The sequence below is a fragment of the Musa acuminata genome, chromosome BXJ3-4, assembly GCF_036884655.1.
Source record: "Musa acuminata AAA Group cultivar baxijiao chromosome BXJ3-4, Cavendish_Baxijiao_AAA, whole genome shotgun sequence".
Classification (NCBI taxonomy): domain Eukaryota; kingdom Viridiplantae; phylum Streptophyta; class Magnoliopsida; order Zingiberales; family Musaceae; genus Musa; species Musa acuminata.
In genome coordinates this window covers 30732552-30757990 of record NC_088352.1, presented here as the reverse complement: position 1 = coordinate 30757990, position 25439 = coordinate 30732552, and the positions used below count along the sequence as shown (strand labels likewise).

At 38.7% G+C, this 25439-nt stretch overlaps 1 protein-coding gene across 1 annotated transcript; it reads right to left on the bottom strand.

Moving 5' to 3' along the window:
• Positions 1–20516: 20516 nt before the first annotated feature.
• LOC135636387 (uncharacterized) lies at positions 20517–22314 on the bottom strand. The gene is made up of 3 exons (XM_065148076.1): positions 21664–22314; positions 21134–21395; positions 20517–21070 (listed from the first exon to the last, which is right to left on the bottom strand). Exons 1-3 carry the CDS (start codon positions 22312–22314, stop codon positions 20517–20519), a joined length of 1467 nt encoding a protein of 488 aa, XP_065004148.1.
• Positions 22315–25439: the final 3125 nt, after the last annotated feature.

The window sequence follows — 25439 nt, the reverse complement described above, 5'->3', positions numbered from 1 at the left end:
GGAGCATCGCCGAGGGTTCGTCGAATGTTCACCGGAAGTTCATCGAAAGCTCGCCGGAAGAAGAGATTGACGCACTGGAACACGATTTACAGTATTAATGTCTTAAGTGTCATGGTTAGCAGGTAGATTAAGTTAGAACTGGGAGGTGATCCCATTAACTTAATCTGGGGCCAATTGGGCCCTGAATAGACCCAAATTGGGTCAAATGGATCAGCCCATTCAGACCTAGAATTCCTGGCTGACGGTGGCACCGCCAGAGCCAGCGGTGGCACCACCCAGGAGACTTGGTCTCCCAAGAATTCTGGGCAGTAGTACTACCCCTGTCAGGAGATGATACCGTCGGCAGTTATTACTGCCAAGCGATGGTATCGTCGATAGTTATTACTGCCAAGCGGTGGTACCGTCGGTAGTTATTACTATCAAGCGGTGGTACCGCCCTAATCAGGCAGTGGTACCACCCGAGCTCGATCTTCGAGCTCTGCTAGGCAGTGGTACCGCCCAGACTGAGCAATAGTACCACCCAGTGTCAGGTGTCAGGCGGTAGTACCACCCAATTATGGCTGTAGTACCGCCAAGACCCCAAAAATCCAAGAGATGATACTTTTGAGCTCCAAATTTAAACTAGTTGAGCCCTATATAAACCCCACCCTTTCTTGCATGAAAGGGCACTGAAAGCTTGCATTTATTCTGAGAATTTGAGAGCTTAAAAGTGTTGTAAAAGGCTAGAAGTTCTTCTCCTTCTTTCCTTCTAGGTTTTGATCATTCAAGAGAAGAGTAGAAATCTATAAGGGTTGTCTCCTAAGCTCGTCAAAAGGAGTAAAGCTGTAAAAGGGTGGTTAGTCTTCGCCTATTGAAGGAAGGCCTCTAGTGGACGTCGATGACCTCATCGGAGGAGGAAGCCAAAAGTGGATATAAGTCAAGATTGACCGAACCACTCTAAATCTCAATTTGCATTTATATTCTGCTCTCTATCTTAACTACAAACTGCCTTCGTTGCTTTACTTCAACTATACTTTCGCTTGATCTTAAGTTGAAGAACTTTCCAAAATGATTTTTCATCAAAAACACTTTCATCATACGAACGTCGCTTTAATCGTCGAAATTTTTCTTTACACTAATTCACCCCCCCCCCCCCTCCTTAGTGCTCTTGATCCTAACAATTGGTATCAGAGCGGGGTTAACTCTTAATCAGATTAAAACCCAAGAGAGATGGCATACGCCGGAAACCAAGAGGGCCACTCTATTACACATCCGCCCATGTTCAATGGGATGGACTACACCTATTGGAAGACTAGAATGAGGATCTTCCTTATTTTAATGAATTTTAAACTTTAGAATATTGTTGAAAATAGATTTTCAAAGTCTTCTCTTCCAATGATCAATTGGAATGAATTCGAGAAGAAGACTTTCGCTCTTAATGCAAAGGCTATGAATGTTTTATTTTGTGCACTTCATAAAAATGAGTTTAATCGTGTTTCGATTTGTAAAACTGCATTTGATATTTGGTATACACTCGAAGTGACTCACGAAGGTATAAGTAGAGTGAAAGAGCCAAAAATTAATCTTTTAGTATATTCTTATGAACTTTTTCGAATGAAACCAAGCGAGACCATAGGTGAGATGTACACCCGTTTCACGGATGTTATCAATGGTCTAAAAGGACTCGATAAAAGTTTTTCAGATTTTGAGCTCGTCAATAAAATTCTAAAATCCCTTCCAAAGAGTTGGGACCCTAAAGTCACTACTATTCAAGAGGTTAAAGATTTAAATAACTTCCCTCTTGAAGAATTAATCGGGTCATTAATGACCTACGAAATGACTTGCAAAGCTCATGAAGAGCAAGAAGACATCCTTCCAAAGAACATGAAGGATATGACACTTAGAACTCTAGAAGACCACTTGAGAGAAAACTCAAGTGAGGACTTTGACGATGACTTGACATTTCTAACAAGGAAATTTAAAAAAATTATTAAAAGAAATAAATTTAAAAATGATACTAAAAATAAATTTGAAACAAAAAAAGGATCAAGTTATTTGCTACGAATGCAAGAAGCCGGGACACTACAAAAGTAATTGTCCCCAAACTAAGAAGAGAATCACCAAAGAAGAAGGCGCTCAAAGCAATGTGGGATGACTCAAGCGTGTCCGAAGAAGCGGAGTCCAACACCAAGCAAGTTGCTCACTACACCCTAATGGCCATCAGAGAGGAGGTAATGAATTTAATTGATGCAGATTTATCATTTAATGAATTGTTAAATGATTTCCATGACTTATTTGATGAATGCAAAATAATTAATATAAAATATAAATTGTTAAAAAAGAAGAATGTATTCTTATTAGTAATATTGATAAATTAAAAACTGAACATAATGATAGTTTAACTCCATGTATGAAATGTCATGATCTAGAAACTCTCCAAAAGGATAAGTTGCTACTTAAAGACTCCTTGAAGAAATTCGAGGTTGGTAGCAAGTCTTTGAATATGATCCTTACAAATAAGGGTCATATTTCTAAACGAAGTGGAATTGGATTTGTGAGAAGTCCTCACCAAAATCTAACCACCTTCATTAACAGTCCTATCTTGCATATTTTGGACCAAAGCAAATACAACTTTTGTTACAAATATGGACAGAGAACTTATCATTGTCCATTCAAAAAAGTTCGTCCGAACAAATTGATTTGGGTTCCTAAAGGAACCATGATAAATTCTATGCAACATGACAAACAATTTAGCTCAGTTTTTTAGGCACCCAAGATTAAATGGGTACTTAAAAATCATCCTTTCTTATAGAAACATATACCATCACAAGCTAGGAGCAAGAGATGGTACCTTGATAGTAGATGCTCAAGGCATATGACCGGAGATCTATCTCAATTCTCTAAGCTAGCATAGACGAAGGCTATGTCACCTTCGGAGACAACAACAAGGGTAAAATCATTGGAAAAGGATCCATAGGTAACAAATCCAACTTCTTTATTGAAGATGTTTTGTTAGTTGATAGTTTAAAACATAACCTCTTGAGCATTAGTCAATTGTGTGATAAAGGATATATTATCAAATTCGAATCTAATGCTTGCATCATTGAAAAACCACATAAAAACATATCTATGATTGCATTAAAACAAAATAATGTATACACCATTGACATCAATGATCTTTGCAATGAAATGTATTTCTCGATTTTGAATGACGATGCTTGGCTTTCGCATAGGAGATTAGGTTATGCTAGCATGAAACTAATCACTCAAATTTCATCTAAAGAACTTGTAAGAGGAATTCCTCATATCAAGTTCATCAAAGATAATGTGTGATGCTTATCAATTAGGAAAACAAATTAAGGGTAGCTTCAAATCTAAGAATCAAATAGGCACCTCTAGACCCTTGTAATTGATCCATATAGATTTATTCGGACCAATCTCTACATCAAGCCTAGGAGGTAGCAGATACGCCTTTGTTATTATAGATGATTATAGTAGATACATATTGACCTATTTCTTGAAATATAAAAATGAATGCTTTAGATATTTTACCAAGTTTTATAAACTTGTTCAAAATGAAAAGGGTTCTATGATTTCATCAATTAGAAGTGATCACGGTGGTAAATTTCAAAATCATGATTTCCAAGAATTTTGTGAATTGAATGGATACAATCACAACTTCTCTACTCTAAAGAAATTCTCAACAAAATGGAGTAGTAGAAAGAAAAAATAAAAATTTACAAGAAATGGTAAGAACCATGTTGAATAAACATATCCTACCCAAATATTTTTGGGTTGAAGCCGTAAATACTGCATGCTATATTTTGAATAGAGTTCTAGTAAGATCCTTACTCACCAAAACTCCCTATGAGTTGTGGAACAACAAAAAACCCAATATTTCATATTTTAAAGTTTTTGGATATAAGTGTTTTATCTTGAATGAAAAAGATGCCTTAGGAAAGTTTGATGCTAAATTCGATGAAGGAATTTTTCTTGGTTATTCTTCGATTTCTAAAGCATTTCGTATCTTCAATAAAAGAACTTTATTATAGAAAAATCCATTCATGTTATTTTAAATGATATTTCAGAAATCAAGAAAAATAATTTTAATGATGATATTAATTTTGATTATTTGAATTTAAATGAAACCTCTTCTCCAACTAGCAACTTAGATGCATACATTTCCGAAACATCCTTACCCAAGGATTGGAAGTATGTAGATGCTCATCCTAAGGAGCTAATCTTAGGAGACACATCTAAGGGGGTTCAAACACGTTCTTCTCTTAAAAATTTTTGTGTCAATGCCGTTTTTCTCTCCCAAATTGAATCTAAATATATTGACGAAGCCATGAAAGATAATTTATGGATTATCACAATGCAAGATGAGTTAAATCAATTTGAGAGAAATGAGGTATGGAAGCTTGTTCCTAGGCCAAATGACCATTTAGTTATTGGTACTAAATGAGTCTTTAGAAACAAACAAAATAAATCTGATATCATGGTTAGAAACAAGGCTAGATTAGTGGCCAAAGGTTTCAACCAAGAAGAAGGTATAGATTATGAAGAAACCTTCACTCTTGTGGCTTGATTAGAAGTCATAAGGATGCTCCTTGCTTATGCTAGTAGTAATAATTTTAAGTTGTTTCAAATGGATATCAAAAGCACTTTTCTTAATGGCTTTATTTCCAAAGAAGTTTATATTAAACAATCTCCCAGATTTGAAAATAATGACCTTCCTAATCATGTATTTAAATCAACTAAAACTCTCTATGGTTTAAAACAAGCCCCAAGGGCTTGGTATTAGAGACTTAGTTCTTTTCTTATTGAAAATAATTTCTCAAAATGCAAGGTCGATACTACATTATTTATTAAGAATTTTAAAAATAATTTTCTTGTTGTCCAAATTTATGTTGATGATATTATCTTCGGTTCTACGAATAAATCTCTTTGTAAATCTTTTGCTAAAACTATGAGCCTTGAATTTGAAATGAGTTTGATGGGAGAATTAACATTTTTCTTAGGTTTTCAAATTAAACAACTAAGCAATGACATCTTTATTAGTCAAACTAAATATGCTTCAGATTTACTAAAAAGATTTAATATGGATAGCTCAAAAGCTATCAACACTCGTATGAGCACATCCACTAAGTTAGAAATTGATGAAAGTGGAGAAATCTTCGATCAAAAGACTTATAGGGGTATGATAGGAAGTTTACTTTATCTCACTGCAACTAGACTAGATATCATGTTCAGTGTAGGACTTTGTACTAGGTTTCAATCAAACCCTAAGATATCTCATCTCAAAGCAGTTAAAAGAATACTTAGATATCTTAGAGGTACAACGAATCTAGGATTATAGTATCCAAAATTTGAGAATTTTGAGTTAATTGCTTATGCTGATATAGATTTTGCTAGGTGTAGTCTAGATAGAAAAAACACATCAGGAACATGTTAATTTTTGGGATATGCCCTTGTTTCCTGCTCATCCAAGAAACAAAACTCGGTTGCACTATCAACAACCGAAGCTGACGATATTACAGCTAGTGCATGTTATGCACAAGTTGTGTGGATGAAAAACACCTTAGAAGATTATAAAGTTCATCTCAAAAATATTCTCATTAGATGTGATAACACAAGTGCAATATGTTTAATAAAAAATCTCATTCAACACTCAAGAACAAAATATATTGATATTAGACATCACTTTATACAAGATCATGTCACTAATCATGATGTAATTATAGAGTTCATTGATACTAAACATCAACTAGCTGATATTTTTACAAAGCCTTTAAGTGAAGAACAATTTGATTTCATTAGAAGTGAATTAGGAATGTTGATTTATTCGAATGCATGAACTTATTAAATTCATTTTTGGAACTTTCTTGATTCAATGATCAATCACTTAATTGCTATGAAGAGAATTTTATATGATTACATGCCTTAATAACATGTTGGAAATTATATGTTTTAGATGTAAAATTTCCATGATGATAAACATGTTTTGCCTTCATGATTGTGTTTAAAAATCTATAGCAAAATCTTATCCGAATACATGAATTTCATTTTAGGACTTTCTTAATCCTAACAATACTGTCCGAATACATGATTTTGTATTTCTCTACTTAATGGAGCTTTCATGAGCCTGAATGATTTTATATCAATGTATCAAATTTATTTCATATCAATGCTCCATGATTTTTGACATATGAAAATGCATCTCTCATAGATTTATCTTAAATTTTTAATCGAGAAAGGGATTTGATGAAATGATTCTTTTATATGAATTCCTTCTTGATGAAGGAAGATTTTCTTTTGAGATGAACACTTGTATGGATTTAATTCACATACATATCTTGATCCGTGTAAAAATGAAGCATGATTTAATCTATTATCGTTTTGTTTAACTTCATTTAAGTAAGCTCACAATGGCTTTCTTCCTTCATGCAAATATATAATGACAAATAAAATGAAATATGTAATGAAAGCTATCTCTATGTCATGTTTCCATGTTTGTATAATTGGTATCCTATCACTTATTATTGAAAAATGACATGAACCTTTCTATGACATAAATCATTACCGCACTTATGCTTGAAATATACTTAAATCGTTCTCCTTTTTGTTGATGACAAGGGGAGAGAAATATGTGGTAAATTGATGATAGATAGAATTACTACAATTGTCATATTTGCATTATGTTAAGATATCATAGAAATATGTGATAAATTGATGATAGAATTGCTATAATTGCTATGATTGCCATATTTGCATTATGATAAGATATCAAAAGCTTACATCGTAATTTTATAAATTGATATCTTGTCATATGATGAATTGCTATGATAGAATGAATTGCTATACATAGAGCTTACATTTGAAATATTTGCATTATGTTAAGATAGCAAGAGCTTGTATCGCAATTTTACAAATTGATATCTTGCCATATGATAGAATTAATTGCTATACATAGAGCTTACATTTGAAATATTTACATTATGTTAAGATATCAAGAGCTTACATCATAATTTTATAATGTAAATATCTTACCATACGATGAACTACTATGATTGCTATCTTTCACATTAGAAATATGAAACTTGAAAATGGATGTCATGCCTTGATATCATTTTCAGAGAGAAACATCATGATAGGAATCATGATGGGGGTATTGATAAGTTTAAATGAACTTAACTTATCAATATGTCTCTTGAATTCAAAGGCTTTGAATTCAAGAATGACTTATCTCAAGTATGGTATATAGATAGGGGGAGTTAAGGTTAACTCCGTCGTTGTCATCATCAAAAAGGGGGAGATTGTTGAATCTTGGATTTTGATGATGAAGTCAATTGTCATTTGGTTATCTAATTCGTATGTTGAGATAAGTGTGTAGGATTAACTACGATGGCAGTAAGACATGTAGTAGGTGTTGAGCCGGAGTCAAGACCAAGATCACGTTGGGGGTTCGAGAGTTCGTCGGAAGTCCGGATGGTCATCGGAGATTCTACAGGAACAATCCGAGAAGTCCAGGAGCTTGCCAAAGAAGCTCATCGGAACTCGCCAAGAGGATCGTTGCAAGTCCAGGAGTTTGCTGGAAGTCCATAGGAGCATCGCCGAGGGTTCGTTGAATGTTCGTCGGAAGTTCGCCGGAAGCCCGTCGGAAGAAGTGATTAATGCACCGAAACATGATTTGCAGCATTAATGTCTTAAGTGTCATGGTTAGCAGGTAGATTAAGTTAGAATTGGGAGGTGATCCCATTAACTTAATCTGGGGCCAATTGGGCCTTGAATAGACCCAAATTGGGCTGAATGGATCAGCCAATTCAGACCCAAAATTCCTGACAGGCGGTGGCACCACCCAGGAGACTTGGTCTCCTAGGAATTCTATCAGGCGGTGGTACCACCGGCAATTATTACTGCCAGACGGTGGTACCGCCCTAGTCAAGCAGTGGTACCACCCAGATTGAGTGGTAGTACCGCCCAGATTGAGTGGTAGTACCATCTAGTGTCAGATGTCAGGTGGTAGTATCACCTAGTTATGGCGATGGTACCACCAAGACCTTAAAAATCCAAGAGATGACACTTTTGAGCTCCAAATTCAAACCAGTTGGGGCCTATATAAACCCCACTATTTCCTGCATGAAAGAGCACCGGAAGCTTGCATTTATTTTGAGAATTTGAGAGCTTAAAAGTGTTGTAAAAGGCTAGAAGTTCTTCACCCTCTTTCCTTTTAAGTTTTGATCATTCAAGAGAGGAGTGAAAATCTGTCAGAGTTGTCTCGTAAGTCTGTCAAAAGAAGTAAAGCTGTAAAGGGATGGTTGGCCCTTTTACTAGATTTCTAGAAAAATAAAATATTTATACTTAATATATCTTACCAGATGTGCTGTCATGACTTGAGCCTGATATCTACAAGTCACTTCATCTACGAACCATTTTATATTATATGTTTCAATGGAGAGATATATTTTATCACATTTATAGATAATCTATTGAGATATTACTATGTATATCTAATTCATATAAAGTCTTAGGTTATTGATATCTTTATGTGTACATAAAAAAAAGTCGAGAGACACTTAGAAAGGTTAAAATTATCAAATCCAACAAGGATGATATATTTTTTTTATGACAAATATGATAAACATGATCATAATTTTGATTCTTTTACTATATTCTGAGAATAGCAAAGTATTTAGACTTAATATATCTTACTAGATATGTTGTCACGACCCAAGCCTAATAGGCTAACTCATCTATCAACTTCGTTTGGTCCAAACCACTAGCAAAAATGCTTAAACTGAAGTTAATAGTAGTAAATTCATCAAACCCTTATAAGTCAATCTTAGTCTTGCTTACTTCTAATGTAGGACTAATCGGAGTGTTACATGTGCTGGTCATAGGTACCCTACAAGCCAATCACGTGAGTGATGGCACGTGCGACATGATACATATTCTTTTTACTTATTATATTTTATATTTGATCACTTTATATTGCTTGTTACATGAATATATTATGATGTCCATAGATTTGTGTAATGAGAATTCGATTATGATAAGATCATGATAATGAGATCAATTCACCTTTAAATATAGATCTAAATAATCCCAGTCATAGATTATTCGAGAGAGACATTGAGATAACTGGATAGACTAATGTACTATATACCCATCTATATAATGAAGGCAACTAGTCTCATAGCTGCTCATATGCGGAAACTAAGGATACAATGCTTGTGCTCATTGAAGAATGAGTTTACTGATTGATCCGTTCATGGAATGCTGGATAATTGATTATGCTTTATTGTTGGACAGTCATTTCTTTGTCTTAGTGATATATCTGATCCTTAGACTTGAGATATCAATGATGTCTTGTATAAGAACTCCACACTTTGATGCCAGACTTATATGCCTAGAAGTTTCAAATTTAGGATACCCGATCATTGGGAGTGGCAACCAACCTTACGAGGGCTATTGAGTGTCAATAGAGGATCATCCACTCTCAATGTCATGAAAGAAATATCTTATATATTCTTGCTTAGACAAATCCCTAGCCAAGGTCATTCGAATTGAGAGAGAATGAGTTCTCCGGGAGAATCCGATTAGAGCGAGACTCGAGTAGAAACTATGTGGGTCTAACAATACCATACCCGGTATACGGTCTTTGGGATATTAGATGAATGAGGGACTATAGATACATAGTAACTAATGACAAATAGGTCCAATGGATTAGATTCTTCTATATCGTCTAAGGACTATGGTGTAGTGGCCTAATACCTCCGCAATCGATGAGTCAAGTGAATTATTATGGAGATAGTAATTCACTCATACAGAAGGAGTTCTAACAGGTATGACTCATGGCCAACTCGATATTCAATCTAGAGGGTCACACACATATGATAGGTATTACGACAAGTAGAGATTCAAATATGAGATATCCGTTGGAGCTCATATCTTATTGGATATCCAATAAGCCCCTAAATTATTGGATCTAATGGATGAGATCAAATAAGAGTCAATGAGATATTATTGGGTAGAGGCCCACTAATCTAAGTAGCATGGGTAGTTGGATGGAGATCCAACACATAATATTGTATGATCCATTAAGGTAAATTGATAAGGGGCCTCTATAAATATGAGGAAACCAAAGGGCCATGGGCTAGGTTCTATTTAGTTGTCTCCTATTCTCCTCTTTCCCTCTCCTCCTTATACTACAGCTCCTATTTAAGGCATGTGGATAGCAAGAAGTGACAGCCCGCTCTTGATTGTGTGGTGCACGCGATAAAGAGATTTAGGCAGCGATATGAGGAGCGACTTCGTAGCCCCTATAGTATGGATCACCACTAGTGAGGACAACAGTTGACCTCCTTCATCCTCTCCCATAGATCTGTAGGTTTTCAGGGATATACGATCTCCCTATGTAACATATCTTTCTTATACATATAGTTTTTTGGTTTTACGAGTTTTTACGCACCAATCTTTGCACAATAATGAAACATTATTATTTTATGGGAATTCTATGATTTTATTTTCTGTTCTTCCATTGCACAGAGCCCAAAATTTCCCAACAACATGTGCTATAGTAGAATAAGATTGTTGAAAGGCAAAATCAAACAATTATAAGAGCTTGATAAGTTATTATTCGGTACTTGAATCAATATAAGGAAAAGCTTTAAAGACGATTATATATATCTTAACATGGAAAGCTCTTTTGAGTTAAGGATTGATAGAAAACTCATCTTGAGACATTTACATATTTGAAATTATTTTCATCTTCAATTCACATGAATAGAAATTTCATTCAATGATTAATTTTAAATATTTTATTAGTAATCTAGGAAAATTTAAATAAGTATAGATTTTATTACTCTAATCATATTACAAGAATAGTTTAATTTGGTAACAAAAGATTCCTAAAAAATAAAGAATTAATAGAAGTAAAAATCTCAAAAATTAATCTTAATATTGAGGAGATAATACTCGTTTATCATTTTATATTTAAAATATTATTATTTCTTAAATCACTAAACTCTTTGATAAAAATGAATAATAAAATAACATGAACTCACTCATAAAATTGATATCATTGTTGATGGGCTTGTAGAATAAATCATAATTGATAGTTTTAATAATATCTTAAAGAAAAGGAGATATATCATTTTTTTTAATTATGTATATCTATAAGAATCAAATTATAATATATGAATTAAAAGGATCTCTCATTGTTTTCATAAGTTATGAAAATTAATTATTCTGAAACATTATATGATACAATAAAAGAAAAATTAAAATTAATAGGCCAAAATGGTGTTTGAGAACTCATTAAATTATATAATAACTGTAAAAGAAACTATTATATAAATATTATTCAAAAGACAATATCAAACGATATAATGACTAGACTTGTGATCAAAAGTTTTACTCATAAAGAATATATTCATCATAATAAGATATTTTTTAATTTTTTAAATAAACTCATTAAGAATCATCATGATATTAGTAGCTCATTATGATCTTAAATTGTATCATATAGATGTAAAAATAAGTTTTTTGAATATGGATTTAGATTTATATAGGTTCACTTAGATGATTCATAGAGAAAATGAAAGAAATACAAAATTTGATATGTAAATTAAAAAATCTATTTATGACCTTAAATAAGCTTCTAGACATATATAAAGTTTCTTGATATTATTACTTTCTCTAGATTTAAGAAAAATACTATTGATTAATATAAGCAAGTTTATTATATTGGTCTTATATATGGATAATATTTTGTTTGCTAATAGTGATTTTGGTTTATTATACTACACTAATAAATTTTTCACTAAAAATTTTAAGATGATTGATATGAATGAGGTATCTTTTGGTATTAGCATTAAGATGTCCAGGGATAAATCTCGAGGATTATTAGAACTATCTCAAAAAGGATATTTTAACTCTTAGAAAGATATACTATACAACTTTATTCGATAAATGATAAAATTAAATATTTTAGTCAAAATAAGTGCTTTTATAATAACTTAAAAAATAATTAGATAAAAAAATATTCTTTATGTGTGCATAATTGGAAGTCTATTATATACTTAAACCTATGCCAGATCATATTCTAGTTTTATTATTGAAATACTGAGTAGATATTAGAATTACCTAGGAATAAAAATACTAAAGGATTACTAAGAAAATAATAAGATATTTGGAAGAGACAAATTATTATATGTCATATATATGAAATAAAATTAGTTTGAAATGATGATATTTTTAAGTGTTGACTCTCTAAATTATCTCAATAATAGAATGTCCACTTTATGATTTATATCTATATCGGTTGGAGGGATAATTTATAGAATAAAATAAAATAATATATTATTATATTATTAATAATAAAAGCTAATTTTGTAATATACTTTGAGACCATTAATCAAGTTTTATAACTATGAAATTGTATGATAGGGCTTGGTGTGGTCAGACTTAATTACCAATTCGCTAAAAATATTTTATGAGATATCATTGTAATTTTTTTCTCTAAGAATAACAAGTACTATTGTATCTCTATACATTATGGTATAAAATACTTAATGATCAGAAAGAAAAAGTCTAGAAATAATTAATATCAATTAAGAACTTAATTTTTAATATATTGATTACTACTTCATCCACTTATGACTTATAGCCTAGAATGTTTAAAAGAATATATTATTATGATTGAGTTTATGAATAACTTATAAAATATATGATAATACATGTCTTAGTGGATATTATAATTAACATTCTTATTTGCATAATCAAAATTATTTGTTTTTGCTATCATGTTCATTTTTATGCATATACATATTACGGTTGAACGTGAATACTATTGATAAGATAAATTACATAGTTCATTTTGGACTGCATTAGGAAAGACTAATAATATTATAATATATAGAAGGAAGTATGACATTGATAGCATGTAATCACTATAACTCGTATTGCTAATCACACTTAATATACTATTATTATATTTATTAAAATTAGTATCTTTTTTTTAATTCATGCACACATAAATGATTTTCAAATTTTCAAAATTCAATTGAGTAAAATTATTTTTAAATAATTTTTTTTATTTTGAACCTTTTTATATCTTTCTAATTAATAGGTTAAGTGAGAAAATATTAGATTATGTGACTCTATTTAATTAGATAAAATATATTATGGATATGATTGGATTTCGATTACAACCATCGACCAATAGAAATGAAGTTCAATTATTATAGAATTCCTTAAGAGATAATCATGTGAGAGAAGCTTTTTTAATTAATTATTCTAGATCTTTTGCACTCATTTATAAAAATACAAGACCTCCTAGGAACTTATTGTGAATACATGGATATGTAACATTATTGAGAGATTATAAATCTTCTCTTATCTACCCTTGGTTACGTGAACTAGTCAATGAGATATTATAGTTCTTCTCTCATTTTTATTTTGTCCCTAATTCATCGCTCGTAATAGTCCTATGAAGAATAGGAAGAGAAGAGAATGTAAGTCTAGTTCTCCTTACATATCGGTATTGCTATAGCTTTCAGATCCAACGATGATGCGGCTATAGATCAGATAAATTTTTTTTTAATTGCATCGAAAGGTATGTATCATAAATTGAATATATTGTTTTTTAATTTTATATTTTGATATTAAATTTTTTTGCATAACAATAGCATAAGAATGATTTTTATACTTACAATAGTGACCTTTTTGTATTTCTTCATAATGTGTATGACATCATAATTTTGGATCACCGATAAAATATATCATTGCTAATGATACTATGGAATCTTTTGGTTTGATCACTCTGAAGTATTATTCTATATTGAGAGTTTTTACTCTTAATGAGAAATGGCCATGAAACATTTCTCCGCTCATATGCACTGCTTGCATAAGTATTAACACATGAGCAATCAATTCCCTTACTTTTGTAAGTATTGCACAAACTCTCTCATGTCATTCATCAACCTTTTGACTTAGATCTCCAATTGATCTAGTTGTGATTCGGACTCTACCACCTTGAAGTGTAACCTGCTTAGAGAGTTCTACCGACTGTTAGTTTATAATGTCAAGCTGTAATTCTAACTTAGTCCTTTCTTTGGTACTTTTATGCCACTCAGGCTATCATTCAACTTGTGTCTCTTTTATAATATCAAGCTGTAGTTCTAACTTAGTCATTCTTTCTTTGGTACTTTTATGTCATTTAGGCTATCATTCAACTTGTGTCTCTTTTGCATGAGAGGACTTTTGTGTCGTGGAAACATCACTACAAATGCCATGCTTCTCTTGAGTCTATATGAGTGCTTATCTAATTCTCCGAAATGACTATGCATTGTCATTGTCCATCTTATACAATATTGCTAGTTTTGTCATGCTACTCTACTATGGCAATTCGATATTTACATAGCCTTCCTTAATAGCACTTTATCATGTCTTTAGTTGGGATTATCCAAGGCTTACAATACCTAAGCAAAATTTGTTCATAAGGGATAACCCAAACCTTAACCTCATGCAGTTCATAAAGGATCTATACAATAAGAAAATGTTAGAAAAGTGAAAGTATAAGCAATATGTGCATGAAAAGAGCAAGATAACTAAGATTGCAAGTAACATAAAACAACCAGCTTTTATTAGCACAAAAGGCTTTCGAAAATGGGCTAAATGAATGCACACAAATGGGGTTCTAAAGGCAAATATAAGCCTAATATTCACTAACACTTTTGTTGAATAAAAATAAGCACACCAAAGATATTGCATCACTCTTGGAGGTCTCAAGGTGCTTAGAATAGGATTGTTTTGGACTATTTTCTCCTTTACGTGACACTCACACCCAAAAATATTTTTGAGTTTTACAAGACAAACACACAAAATAAAAACATTGATGATAAATAAAAATAGGATTAATAGTAGTAAATTCTGCCACATACATGCTACTTTACATAAAATACTTGAAAACACTAAGAAACGATAGAAAACAAATCATGAACATGTGTCGATCACCTTGACTGCATAGGCAAGGCGATGGTGGTGAAGGCAACAGACAGAGAAAGAAAGGGAAGGAAAGGACATTTATGAGATTATAAAACATCCTGCACTATTTAGGAAAAACAAAAACAAAGGTACATTATGAGAAAAAAAAAAGAGGATATTTTCAATTAACTCATAATGTTTTGTGCTAATATTTTATAAAATATAATTATCCTAGCTAATCACAATTTACCATCTTAATTTTTCTTTAAAAATGATAGCAATTTGATAATTCTTGGTTAGAACATGTACCATGCTAATTATAATATCTCAAATTCTCGAATATATTGGGACCTAATAATGTCAAACCCTTAATCAGAAAAAAAAAATATAATATCTCTAATTTAATCTCATATTTGAAATAAAAGTATATTTGAATTGGTTTATAAAAGTTTATGTATGTGTTACCATGAATTAATTTGGACTTAAGGACTTTATCATATGGTTTAGACTCAACAAACTAATGGGTCATAACAGAATTATAATTCTTATCTGTTTATATCCTATAATGTCCATTACAAAGAAAATACAAGTTTTTTTTCACTTATCGAGTGATGCAGTTGAATTTTCTTTTCTTTTTTGTGCTAATAAAAGATATCTATTGTAATGCACATAAGAGAAGATTTTGTTTGGGTTATAAGGTTTAAATGGATCTACTTACTACTAATTTAAATTTAAATATTTTGAATAATGTGATTGTAACTTAAATTGAAATCATTTTATCTCAGAAGGATAAAATGCAACCGTATTTTCTTGTGAGCCTACAGCTAAAAACTAGTCTTCTCCTGTCCTACATGTCATAATTGTATTCCTTAGAATAGCTTGTTGATGGGGTCCTTTAAATGATGCCTTTATTCACCCAATAAAAAATAACATACGTGGATAGAAATTAATATCCTCGAAGGTTGGCTCTCACAATATTGAAAAATCCAAAAATCATGATCATTGATATAATGGGTCCATTATCCCCCATTTACATAAATGACATATAAAAGGTGTTTACTATAGACTTAAAGACAAGAAAGGCGTAGTCATGTCAACAATGTTGTGAGGCTTAAATTAAATGTGTTGGACAAATTAATTAACATCTAGAAATGGACATCATACTTATTTAGGATTGTAAAGCTTTAGTTATTGGCTTACTGAGAGAAATATAAGTTACCAAATTCACCTTTGGATTATAGTGTGGAACTTCAGACCTCATTTCCTTTTAGAATACTTCATGTTTAGCACATAATTTTTGTTTTTTTTTTATCATTTAATTCTTACATGGCTCATTTCTTGCTAATGCACAGTAATGAGAGAGAGAGAGATGTGAGTTCAATATGCAGCAGCCTGAGGAACCTTGTTCAGTGGTACTGCCGATGCGTTCAGTAGACGTGAAGAGTATGCATATATATGGAGGCAGTATGCTTCACATTGGACGTCGATGATTCACTGACAACGGCGCAGTGGTTTCGCGTGAGGCTGAGGAGGTCCGGTTGCAGTAGAGGAGGGCGTCCGGAGCCTATACTACATACCACAGGCTACGGGGGGCTCTTGACGACCACGATGTCCCACAGAAAAGGGTCCAAGTTGCTGATGTCCCAGAGATAAGATTCCATGATGTTGGCCGTGACGACGGTGGCTTCGCCCAGCATCGGACCGTGTGACGGCGACCGGTCCGCCGCCAGGAAATTGCCGAAGAAATCCCTGAGCATGAAGTGGAGGCCGACGGGAATGGGCGCCCAGTCATTGCGGGCGCCGAAGGCGTGGTGGGAGGACTCGGGTGAGGCGCCGCTGCAAATGAGGCGATTCAAGATACTGCTTCTGTTGTCTGCCATGGTGACCCAGCGGTCATGGCCAAGGTAGCGGTAGCCCATGAGGTGGTGGCTGAAACGGAGTCGGACATGGTTTCTGCTGTTGGTGATGACGTCCACGGTCCACTGGGCTTCGGACGGGACCCGACCTTCGTAGTCTCTGAGATATATCGATCTGCCGTCGGTCATGAGGGACCGTCTGCAGCTTATGTTCAGCAGGCTCACGACATTCTCTCCATCGAGGAAACCGCATATCCCTGTGAATGGGAAACCAGTCAAGGATCCGTTTTCCTACCTTCCAATTATCACACGGAGAGATGGATATGTAGAGAGAGAGAGAGAGAGAACTACATGATGATGATGACGATGACGATGATACCAAGAAGAGCTAAAACAAGGCATGGCCATACATATGCAGCCATGAGGAGATGAAGAAGACGAAGGAACTCACCTCCCCAGTTGACATCGAACACCGCCAGATGATGAATCAACTCGTACTTGGGTGGCAGCTGTAAGTTGAGCGGTGCAAAGCGATGGCTTAACCGGTTCCAGGCGCACACAAATATGTCATCAAGCTTTGTTGCCGCCTTCAACGCGTTCGTCAACTCGGCGGTGCTGGTTCTTGTGAATGCCAAGGTACCAACTCCGCGTTTCTCATTTACGTTCCCAGAATTGTCCGCCATAAGATAGCCGATGTTCCGCTGGCTCACCTGGTGCTTTCAGCAGAAAAAATAGATCCAGATTCATCTATGACGGAAAGCTTCAAATTAAAGCAGATGGGCTTCTGCTTGACAAGGAAAGAGAACAAGTTTCTTGATAGTCCCATTGCTTTAGAAATAACACAATCCAAGAACTATCAAGATTACCAAGTGCAAGAAGATCATGCTCATGCAGGGCCGCTTTGTGGTGAGACCAACGGACCTTGATCCCAGACGGGGATGCCTTCGCTGCTCGGGACGGGGGCGGGCATGGCAGCCGCTCGAGGATTTCGACGTGCCACAGATAGCATTCCATGCTGTCGCGCCCCCAAGGAATGCCAACCGCCACCGAGTCGTTCAGGTCGTCGTCATCGTAAACCCGGAGGTAGCGGAACAAGTAGCACCTGAACAGGAAGCCGAGGCCACCTTCGACCGGCTCCCACTCGACGTTCATGCTCAAGGGATCCGGGAGCTGCTTCAAGACCGGGTCGACGGCGGCGAGGTAGTGGCCGCACCAGCTCCGGAGGCGGAGTCGGCGCTTGTTCTTCACATTGGTGATCACCTCGACGGTCCACCGGGTGCCGACCAAGCTGCCATCTGCGTCCTGTATCACGCTACTCTTATCTTGCGCCGCCAAAAGGTAATTGTTGCAGAAGCTTCGCAGGCGGACTACTTTGGCATCGGTGAAGAACTCCATGCGATCCGACTCCTGCAAACAAGACACTGGTCCTTGATATCCAAGAACCCAAGATATCTGTTGTATGACAAGAATCGGGAATCAAGCTACTTGGTTTCCTACCTCCTAAATGTCAAAGGGATGGAGATGAAAGGACACCTTGATTCTTATCCGTTTGTGCCTTTCATTAAGAGGGATTGTTATGAACCTAGCTACGCTGTAAACAGAGGGCGGGCGTGCGTGCAGCGAATAGTGGCGGCGCTGTGAAATGATCGAGTGGTTAAACTTTATTAATTTTACCTTAAATTTTATGTGAAGAATTCTTATAATAAGTTCTATAATTTTACGATAACTGATACATAGTTTATTCTTTCTAAGATACTTTTCTATTATATCTATTTTATAAAATTCATATGTGATGATGATGATATGTTATGATTGAGTCAATATCTATTTTCTTGATATTATTATGATTCTTTAATTATTCTGAAGAAGAATCATAAAAGTTTGAATTGGACTACGGTCATGATTTTTTAGTTTTTCACGTAAAAATTTCAGTGTCTCATTTTATGATTGATTTATTATTCTATTTTTTAATAATTTTTCACGTAAAAATTTCAATATCTCATTTTTCACGTAAAAATTTCAGTGTCTCTCGTTAATATTTATTTTTTATAATAAATTGATATTTTGATTAAGAAACCATTTTGATACAGGGAAAAAAAATTATTTAGCTAACTTTTCCCGATTGGAAACATCTTGACGTTGGAAATTTCCGCATCACAGTCACGAAGAACCCTAGGATCAATGAGACGTCTCCGAGACCTGATTCCACTGATCTCTTCCAACGTTTTTTTGCACTAATATCCAGAGACATTGAGGAGGGCCCGGCGCTGGCGTCCTCGGAGGACGATGATCCTGTGTTCGAGGAGGCGCTCTCGAGGATCTCGATGTGTCACAGAAACTGATCCAAGGTTTTGCACGAGGACGGGCGTCGGACCCCGGATAGAGGTCGAAGCTGCACCTGAGCATGACCCGGGATCCCACGCGGATCAGCGCCCACTCCTTGCGGGCATCGTGCATGTCACTGACCTGCTGGAGGACCTCAGAGTGCCCCTTTGCCTTCGGAGAGGCGTTGCAAGGTGAAGTCGGTCAGGGGAGCGGCAAGGTGGACGCCGAAGCAATTCCTGAAGCGGAATCCGAGCTGGTATCAGTGGAAAATGCGCTCGACGCACCACCAGGCACCCACCAAGGAACCGTCTTGCTGCTGATCCAACCGGAACATGTCGTCGGCCGCCACCGTGAGGCACTAGTCGCGGATGTTTCGCAGGCGGACGACTCTCGCCGCAGCGAGCAACTCCGATACCCCTGTAAACAAGAAGCGGTAGTAGAGGAGTTGTAATGCTACCTTCCAAGTGCTAAAGGAGAAGGGGAAGAAAAGACCTCGGGGATTGGCATCGAACACCGCCAGGTGATATTTGGAATCGAACTTGGGTGGCACCTCCTTTTGGAGTGAGAGGAACAAGAACGGTGCCGGTTTCCCATCTCCGAACGCAGACATATCCGTCGTGGATCCCTGTTTGCACCTCCATGCTGCTCATCAATTCAGAGGTGATCGTTCCGACGAATGTGAAGGAATAAAATCCACCTTCCTCATCTACGTGTCCATCGTCCTCCGCGACGAGAAAGCTGATGGGCTGATGGTCCAGCTAGCTCATTGAGCAGAAAAAGAAGGCGACGGAATGCTGCAAGAAGATTTCAGATTCCTGTGTGAGACAACATCCCAGAAGATTTCAGGTTCAGGAACTCCGGAAAGAACACGGTCCCAGAAGATTCAAGACTAGCGATATCAGAAAGAAGATTGATAGTATGACTCATGACGAGAGGATCAATGAATCGGGGTTTCTGGCGAGCGTGGCGAGGCAGGGGAGGAGGGAGCAGCTGAGATGCCGACGCCTAATGTGCAGAGGGAGAGGACTACGGTGGAAGAGGATGCTTCGGCTTCCATGGAGAAGGCGGAGAGAGAGAGAGAGGAACGACTGAGGGAGCAAAAGAAACGGTTTATTTTGATTATAATCAATTGCAATTGGAACTTCTTGATCCTTTCGATTATAGAAAAATCATCACTAATCATAATAATAGCTTTTGTGATGAGAGGAAAAAAGAGAGATCATGTCTTAGTGACTGCTCCATTGATCCAAGTGTTCTTAGTGACATTGATGCACATACAGACTTCAATGGCTGATCAAAGCAAAGGAGTTCTCATTTCCTCTGTTACGTCAAAAACATGTTGCTGTAACATGAGACGGTGCAGATGCACTATGGTCGTGAGGAGGGCCCGGCTTCGGCGGCGGCCAGGGAGGAGGAGGGTCCGACAACCATGGACGAGGAGGCGCCGGCATCGCTCTCGAGGATTTCGACGTCCCACAGAAACGGGTCCAAGGTGTTGGACGAGGACGGGAGTTGGACACCCGCCGCGTCGCTCCCCGGCAAGGGATCGGCCCACAGGAAGTAGTCCTCGAAGTTGCACCTGACCATGAACCGGGAGCCCACGGGGATCAGCGCCCACTCCTTCCGAGCGTCGTGCAGGCCGCGGATCTGCCGGAGGACCGCAGAGGCATCCTTGCCGCCGGCCAGACGCTGCAAGAAGAAGTCGGACAGGGGAGCGGCAAGGTCGACGCCGAAGCAGTTCTGGAAGCGGAGTCGGAGCTGGTTTCTGTTGTCGGTGATTCTCTCGACGCTCCACCAGGCGCGCACCAAGGAACCGTCGTGCTGCTGCCTCAGCCCAAGCATGTCGTCGTCCACCGTAAGGAACTTGTCGTGGATGGTCCGCAGGCGGACTACTCGCGCCCCAGCGAGCGACTCATATGCCCCTGTTTACCGGAAGCCAGTAAAGATCAGAGAGCTTAGGATCTTTGTGAAGCATGTTGACTCACCTCTGGAGTTTGCATTGAACACAACCAGATGATGAGTGCACTCCAACATGGAAGGCACCTCCTCGTGGAGAGGAACAAACACATTCTGGTCTTGCCAACTCCGAGCGCAGACGTATACGTCGTCGAGCCCTGTTCTCTCCCGCAATTTGCTCGTCAATTCAGACGTGCTGGTTCCTAACAATCTCGAGGTAAGAACTTCCTGCGGATCATCTGCCTTTCCAGCATCGTCGGCGATGACATAGATGAAAGCCCGGTCCTCCGCCTGGTGAATTGAGCAGAAAGAGAAGATCACTGAGGGTCGCAAGAAGACATCGGATTCATCTCCTAAATCATTCGTTCGGAACAAGAAAAATGGAAGCTCTCAAATCAAGGTGACGATTAATTTCAAGAACATCCGGGATACCTATCTAATAGAAAAGATTAAAGATCGATTAACATCTCCGAAAAGAATACGATCCAAGAAGCATCAAGATCACAAAGAACGGAAAGAAGATTAACAACATGACCCATTTGATCGTTGACAGGCGTACCCTGAATCCAGACGGGGGTGATACGGTAGAGGAGGAGGGACCGGCTGCCATGGCGGAGGTGAATGCTTCACCTGCCATGGAAACTGCTGCAGGTACAATCTCCGATGAGGAAGGGATGGCTGCCATGGAGGAGGAAGCACCGGATGGTTCTGCTGCTTGGGACAGGGGTCGGCGAGGAGGGGGCTCGTCCAACCGGATGATATGTACCTCCCACAGATAGGAGAGTCCCATGTGTTCACCTGATGGCCTGTCGACCATCACCGAATTGGGGAATATCAGGTGGCCAACTCTCCCTCGGAGGTAGTCCCCGAATGAGCATCTGAGCCGGACGAAGAGGCCCTCTCGGACGGGATGCCACTCCGCCAAGATTCTGCGGCCGTCACGGTGCTCCTGGAACACGTTCTGATCTTTGAAAATGCCGTGGAAGCAGCGGCGCTTCGAAGCGTCGGGGGCGAGGTAGCAGTTCACGTAGCTCCTCAACCGGACACGGGGATAGTTTCGGTCTCTGTTGACGATTTCGACGTTCCACAAGGCGTTGTCTGAGGCGTCCGGCTTGCTTAGGCTCACGTGCTTCTCGTCCTCGTTCGCCATGAGGTACATGCCATAGAAGCTCACCAGGCGGACCACGCTCGCTCCGGTAAAGAACTCCATGAACGATTCCTGCAAGCATGAAACCCACCGGATCTCCGAGTCCAAAAATCGAAGAATTTGTTGTGTGACAATCAATACTGGGGATCAGAGCATTGTATTCCTACCTCTTCGTGCCAAAAGAAGAGAGAGAAAGAGATGGGAGACTGGCTGAGGAAGACAACAGACGATGCAGTGAAGGAAAGAAATGGCTCAAGGAAGACGAAAGAGGAGGAAGAGATAGGAACGAGAAAAGGTTCCTCAGAAGATGGATTCAGTCTTGGTTTCCCGCCATCTCTAACTAATTAGTTACTATCTACTTAATTCCTCCATCTATCTAAATTTGAAATTTCACAAGGACATATACGTAACATTATTGCGGCATAGGACATTAATCGACATCACAGACAATAACAGGGGAATACTTGGATTAAATGAAATATAACACACAATAAACTCGGCGTTACATCATACATGATTTGCTGCAAGTAGATGGATACGATTAGGTCACCCTTGATTGCTTATATAACAAGTCAACCTTGATTTGACTCATTCTTAATGACAAGTCAACCTCTCTCTCTCTCTCTCTCTCTCTCTCTCTCATACGACTAAAATCTTTGATTCTTGGAATCAAAGACTTGGTTTCTTTGTAGTCCATGGAGTTCTTCGCCGGAGCGAGAGTAGTTCGCCTGCGGAGCTTCAACAACAAGTACCTCATGGCGGAGCACGACATGAAGCGCGTGAGCCTGCACCAGCGTGATGCCTGGCTCGGTGGCCGGTGGACCGTCGATGTCATCACCAATCACCTAAACATGCCTGCGCTCCGTTTCCAGAGCTGGTGCGGCCATTACCTCGCCGTGGACAGGAAGGTCTTGCGGCAGATCCCCGATGGTTTCAGTGAACATGTAGGGTGGCAGCCGCTCCAAGAGGGCTCCCGTGTCCTTCTCAGGTGCAACTTAGTGGACTACCTCCGGGCGCATGACAGCCACATGCCGTGGGAACCCTCTGTGACGGTCGGCACCCCGTCATGGCGACAATACCGGAACTGGTATCAGTGGCACGTTGAAGTCGTCGAGACGCAAGAGCAGCCGCCAATCCCACCGCCGTTCCAACCAGTAGAAGCAACCTTCGGCACTGCCATTGCCTCCACATCCACGGAAGCCCGACCCTCTTCCTCCCGAGGAGCGGAACCATCCCACCGTCCCAATGTTCCTACCCGAATTCTCAGCGGCGCTGGTGCTCCCTCCTCATCCATGGTTGTCATCCCCTCCTCATCGGCCAATGCGCCCGCTCCGGCGACCGGAGGAGCTGCTGCCTCCTCGTCCATGGCTGCCATCCCCTCCTCATCGGCCAATGCGCCCGCTCCGGCAACCGGAGGAGCTGCTGCCTCCTCGTCCGTGGCTGCCATCCCCTCCTCATCGGCCAATGAGCCCGCTCCAGTAACCGGAGGAGCTGCTGCCTCCTCGTCCATGGTACCCGTCCCCTCCTTGTTGACCACTGACGCTGCAGCCTTCTCCTTGACGGCCAGGGCTGCTGCTCCTTTACCCCTTACTGCATTCCAGCAGTTACAGGTCTGTTGGTTTCGCAGCAAACTGGCCATGTTCTTGGACTGTATTCTTTCTGAATCTTGAAGATATTCTCTGCCCGATGATGTTCTTTAACTTACTTTCGTCTTTCATTTTTCTTGCTCTAAACGTGCTTTTCTTCTGCTCGATGCACCAGACGGAGGATCGGACTATCAGCTATTTGATCGCGACTGATTATGGAAACGTATATGAGGGACGAGGAGTTGGCAGCTTCATCTTCACTGGATCCAGTACCTCTGAGTTGACGCGAAGGTTGCAGGAAGAAACAGGTCTCAACGACATCTACGTGTGCGCTTGGAGCCGGCTAAACCATCACTACATTCCTCTCGGCCAGCAGCTGCTACCCAAGTACGAGTTCACTCATCACATGACGGTGTTCAATGCCAGTTCCAGGGGTGAGTTTTCTTCTTTCCATGGCTGTGAGTTGTGTCTTCTTCTTTTCGGGACTGGTTTCCTTCTTGGTTGCAGCTGTGTACGGTTCGTTCGCCGGGAAGGATATCCGCCTGCGCAGCGTCCAGGAAGAAAAGTACGTCGTGACGAACAGGTGCCGGAACCCGGACAATCACGATGGCCTGGTGGACCGTGGCCGATGGACGGCGGAGGTCATCACCAACAGCAGAAACCAGCTCCGTCTCCGGTTTCGGAACTGTTGCGGCAGGCACCTTGCTGCTCGCCTAGAGTTGTTCATCTTGGATGGGCTCCGCGACGACGAAGCAGCGCAAGTGCGCAGCGCCCGCTATGAGTGGTCGCTGGTCCCCGTGGGGTACCGGTTCCTCCTGAGGTGCTTCTCCGACGACTTTCTGAAGGCGGTTCCGGAGCCGCAGTATGTGGTGGTTCACGAGACAGCCCTAAGGTTGTACAAACTATCGAACTGTCACATGCAGGGCATCCACACGTTGGACCAGTTTCTGTGGGAAATCGAACTCGACTTTGCCGATGCATCTTCTTCGTCCCCACCCTCTTCCTTCCAGCCAGCATCCATGCCCAATAATATCGAACCACGTTAGTCGATGGGACCACCCTCCGCCGCTTGTTGTCTCTCAATTCCGTATGAATGTTGTCCTGATGCAAATCTGTGGATTCTCGATTGGTCTGTGTTGCAGACTGGCATCCTTGCTCGTTGTTTGAGCTCAAGTTCGATATGTCATCAATTTTAGTAGTGCTGAGATAAACTGAACCGAAGTTGTTCAGTTCAACCAAAATAAATTTGTTTCGCGGAGGATAAGTCTTTGTTGAAGCTTTTCACCGATGGTTACAGTGCACATATAAGATATGCTCCACCAGGTCAAAGATGTGCGATCATCAGATACAGCTCCACAAGTGAATGAACTCAAACAGTGATCAAACACAAAGGTTCAACTAAGACATAACTATTATACTCGTCTAAAGTATTTTGTTCCTTGCATATATATATATATATATATATACTTCAATCAATCTCTAAAGATTAGGTGGAAACTTAACGAGGGGTAGAAGTAACTTCTCCTCACATGTACCATGGTGAGTGAGGAAGTCAGAAGGCTAGTTCGCTTCAGATGGGTGAAAGAGAATATTACTTGTTCA